The 4,784-nt window shown below is 48.1% G+C and overlaps 1 protein-coding gene across 1 annotated transcript; it reads right to left on the bottom strand.

The window, feature by feature from the left end:
- Positions 1 to 2,339: 2,339 nt before the first annotated feature.
- On the bottom strand, positions 2,340 to 3,452 carry LPAR5 (lysophosphatidic acid receptor 5). Its single transcript, XM_010133925.1, has one exon. The coding sequence runs from the start codon at positions 3,450 to 3,452 to the stop codon at positions 2,340 to 2,342; it is 1,113 nt and encodes a 370-aa protein (XP_010132227.1).
- Positions 3,453 to 4,784: the final 1,332 nt, after the last annotated feature.

Raw genomic sequence — 4,784 nt, 5'->3', positions numbered from 1 at the left:
GGACTTGTCTGGCAATCACTGGACTGTGGCTTACCCAGCCTCCAGACCTCATCCTGATGCTGACTTGACATCTTAGTTTGACCTTGGGCCTGCTTTGTCACCATATGTCTCATGATCTGGATTTTCAGCTGAACCCGGCTATCGCCACTGTATCCATCCTCGCCTTGTTTGGGTACTTGCCCCTGCTGAGGAAGCTCTGCCTGCCTTGGTACCGTGTCTGGCTCTCAGCTGATGTTCCTTTGGGGAGCAGCCAGCCCTCACTGCTCCAAAAACCTGTTGTGAGCAGGGAGTTGAGGTAGAGACCTCCAGAGGTCCCTTCCCACCCAAATTTTTCTGTAAATTTATGACGGTTCTTTAGCCAAGTTAAAAGGAAAGAGAAAATCAACATACCTGGGCAGAGAAGAAAACATAGCAGTGAAGGCATTGTGTTGGTGCCTAGGTGCTTAGCATATTAAATCTGGAGAAGGGAGAAAGGACCAGAGGAACAGAGACAAGGAAAGAGGTCTAGGAAGAGGAAGGTGGAGGAGGATGAGGAAATGGACAGCAGTGGAGCTGCTGTAGTATCACTCCGCCACCCCATAAATCCCAGAACAAAAGGGTAACATCAGACCCTAGCAGAATACATGCACACAGCTCTGTTTCTTCTCCAGCTGCACTGTGTCACGAATTATTCATGTTCACGTGTCAGTCCTGACTTTTCAAAATAGAAATGCCTACTGACCTTCAAGGTCTCCTCCACCTCTTTCACTGCATCTCTCAGATGCCGTTAAATGTCCTTCCTCTGCAGACATTTCAAGGCTGGTCTGCACAGGCTGAGAAGGGGGATGGAACTGGCCTACCTAGGGCATATGTCTCCCAAGGCAGCCTGTGACACAAGGATCTCCATGTGGAGAGGCTCAGCATCTTCTGCAGGTCTTCTACACTTACCCATAGAAAAAGAGAAGGTGTTCAAGGAAGACTGGAAAGGTGGATTTAAAACCCTGTGTCTCCTAAACTGTACGGTAACACAAAACTACGATGCCTTACAGTATGTTTATTCCCACAGCAGTCACGAGGCAGGGACTTGAAATACGATTTATTCCTAGTTTAGAAGTTTAAGAACCAGGACTTTTCTCTGGACTGCATTTCTTGTCACTTTCCCTTCCCTTTCCTTTAACAGTTTCCAAAAAAATTCAAATATACCGTAATGGACCCACTCGGGGATAGCCTGAGTCCTCATGGAAGCCACAGAGAGGCTGTTTTGCAGTGCAAGTAGAAAGGCAATTCTGGGTCACTAGCAGGAGCGAGTAACCGGGGTTTCTCGTACTGCCTGTGTACTACGGGTTCTCTCACTTCTGGGGAGATTTGTAGGACCTTCACATACAGTACAGGTTGAAAAAGACGTACAAACAGTGCAAGCAAATGTATTTCACCACAGCCGCATTCTGAGACACCATTTCTTTTTAACATCACTCAGATCTGAAACCACTCACCCTATGGCTGAGCAACAAGAAAGTGCAAAGCACTGACGTCAGTGTGAGCTTCAGAAACATGACCCTATCGGCATCGTCTCTTTTGTTCTGGGGCCATTATGAATGTCAGGTGTGTTTTTAAGTATGCTCGTGTTTTCTGAGCTATTTTGCTTGGTAACATGGATAGGTAAGTAGGTAGGTAGGTAAATGTATAACCATTATACTGCACGTGTGTGTGTACAGCTGCACAAGCACATTGGATGTACCTTCTAAAGATCGTTTTGCCAAGCTCTGTGACTTACTATACAACTAGGAACCTATTTTCTGCAAGAGTGCTAAACACTCCGCTGTTCTCCTTGACCCCAACAAGGGCGGCTAAATGCTTCAACTGTTTTGGAAAATAAGACACTTATTTAGGTGCCCCAAGCTGGCCTTAAGACTCAAAGCGAAACATCTCATTAAAAAACTAACAAAGTTTCTCTCAGTCATTACTACTAAATTCACTCTGTCAGCAGTGAGCGCCATAGCTGTGTTCTGATTATCCCCAGAACTGCTTCGTGCCACAGTGCAGGCAGGAGGTGCTCAGGCAGGATAGGCTTGCTGTAAGGAATCTGTGCTGACCACAACTAGACACACTAGGTTGTTTCAAATCCTTGTTCCCCACTGCGTTTCCTGTACCAAAAGAGCCAGGTGGGACCATGTCACCAAGACACCTCAGTTTATTCCAAACAGCCTTTCATCCTTCGCCTTTGTATCATCACGTTCACACACAGTCTGCTGTGCTCCCTCAGACAGTTTGCTAAGTTGCGCTGAGCTGTTTGCCGCAGTCTTGCCGTAGTTACTGAACGGGCGACTCTGCAGCTCTGCAGTGCTATGACCTTTCTGTGGTTATATTTCTGAGTCCTCAATAGGGCCATTCAAAAATACTACAGTAGAAGGTGATGGCAAAGATTTGCTGGGATGGATAAAGTTTTCAGCTGGGAACTGTTTTACTTTTGGGACAGGATGATTTCGGGTTGACTTGTTCTCCACAACCTGATTCCTGAGTGTCCCTGTATCTGAGTCCCAGGTTTGTCCCCTCCGCAGTTTCTTAAAGGTGTTACGGAAACCCTCAGTGCTGAAGTAGTAGATCAAGGGGTCCAGTGTGCAGTTCATGCTGGCCAACAGCATTGTCGTAATTAACACTTGGCGCACAGAGGCCTGTGTTTCTTGTTCAACCTTCAACACCTGGGCCTTTATCATCCCATAAACTGCCAGGGTTGTGTTGTAGGGCACAAAGCAGGTGATGAAGATGACCAGATTGACCAAGAGGAGACGTATGGTCTTCTGCTGTCTCAGGGTCTTTGTCTGGCTGTCCTGGCAGAGCTCCTGAAAGATCCGAATCGAGCAGTATGTCACAGAGCTGAGAGGTAGGAGAAACCCCAAGATTTCAGCCAGGACAACTAGAGGGAAGAGGTTATTCTGCCACATGTTGTTACTAAAGCTTTCAAAGCACAGATAAACAGTCTGGTTCTGTACCTTACAGGGGTTTTGCTTGTGGACTATGGCTGTGGGGATGGAACCCGTGAAGATCACAACCCAGACGATCAGGCAAAGAAGCTTAGCCACCTTGGGGCGCCGCAGATGCCTCCAGCGAAGTGGGTGGACAATGGCAACATAGCGATCCAGGTTGATGCACATGAGGAAGAGGCAGCTACCATACATGTTGATCTGGAAGACAGAGCCCGAGACCTGGCAAAGGGTGTTACCAAAGGGCCAGTGGTGGTTGGAATAGTAGTAGAGTCGCAGAGGCAGAGAGAGTGTGAAAGTGAGGTCGCTCACAGCAAGGTTGAACATGTAGATCATCACTACAGACTTCAGGCGCAGGTAGCGGATGAATATCCATAGGGCCATCACATTCAGTGTCAAACCTGTGACGAATATCAGGATGTAGCCAGGCAGGAGTAGGTGGTGGTTGAAGCTGTAATCCTTGCATGTCTGAGACTCATTGGAAGTTGACATGCCCAGCGGGGAGCAGGGGGAGGGTCTCGCCAAAATGGCTGAGCCTGCTGGTGGGCTGAGGAGGCCCAAAGGAAAGCACTGAAAGAAGTCGTTCCCTTCCAAGAAGCTATGGGCTGGTCATTCCCCTCATCTGCAGCTGGAAGGCAGGTGGGCGCATCTCTCACTCGATGGGTCCTGCTGTGGATTGCTGCTCTGTGGCCATCTGGCAGGGATGGTACTGTAGTCACCTGGAGTCAGCAGTTCTTTTCAGTGGTTATGGAGACGCTGGAGTGATGGACGGTCATTGCCATTTGTCAGCACAATTCCTGGTCAGAGTGGAAGACAAAGTCAGATGAGTTTAAGTTAGAGGAGGAAATCTCTTAGATGTTAAAATCCCATCACGGTGGTTATTGCAGCAAAAACTCGTAAGGAAACCAAAAGACTAAGAAAAATGGCCAGTAGAAAAGTGAGTAATTACATGGCAGAAGCCAGAGCACAGAAAAAATAATTGTTGTACAGAATCATTTATTGCTCAGACCCAGAAAATGCATGTTTCTTTGATCACTGCTGAGAACACATATACAGGAAAGGGACAGCCCAAGAGCACACAAAGTAGTCAACACAGTTTCAGGAAAAAAAAAAAAAGACAGAGAGAGAGGGAAAGAAAGAAAAAGAAGAGAGCAAGCGTTTTGAGGGAAAAATGCTGACTGGAAGGAACTTAAAATAAAAACTGCACAGTAGTGCTTTATATCAGAGAAACAGGACTTTGTACATCCATTGCAGATAAAAAGAATTATACTGCAGTTAGTCTTGACTACACCCTAGATCCTCTTCCTAGGTGAAACAACCCTCACGAGCCCGAGTCCCGTCTAGCTGGAGTTCCTTCTGTTGCTTACGTCCACTCAGTTCTTTCGGTGTACTTGCTTGCAAGGAGACCAGTGGTGCTTATTTGGGTTGTATGACCTCAGACCATTCTCCTGCTTACAATGCTGTAGAGCATGAAGCAGCCCACGTCCCGCAAACACGGAGCAGCCGGGTGAGGCAGCACGCAGCGAAGAAGGGCGGGCGTGGGCAAACGTGTGACTCCAGGGTAGCGTGAGGCTGGTAACCGCTCTAGGTACTAACGGCAGTGCTGTCCTGCCAACCGTTAATCAGCTGGAGCGAGTCCAGTGGAAGGGCACCAAACTGGCCTGGGGGGCTGAAGAACTTGCCCCAGGAGGGGTTGCTGAGCGAGCAGGTCTTGTTCAGCTGGAGAAGAGAAGGTTCTAGGTGATATAATAGCCTCTATGTATTGGGTTTGTATGGCAAGGATTTGGCGGGGGGGGGGGGGGCCGCGGCTAAAAGGTGGGCTCT

This window comes from Buceros rhinoceros, unplaced genomic scaffold, assembly GCF_000710305.1.
Source record: "Buceros rhinoceros silvestris isolate BGI_N320 unplaced genomic scaffold, ASM71030v1 scaffold35133, whole genome shotgun sequence".
NCBI lineage: Eukaryota > Metazoa > Chordata > Aves > Bucerotiformes > Bucerotidae > Buceros > Buceros rhinoceros.
This window is presented reverse-complemented; position numbering and strand designations above follow the sequence as displayed.

What these genes read in the sequence shown, in the direction of transcription:
- LPAR5 (XM_010133925.1), bottom strand. Translation starts at nt 3,452, where the DNA reads ATGTCAACTTCCAATGAGTCTCAGACATGCAAGGATTACAGCTTCAAC.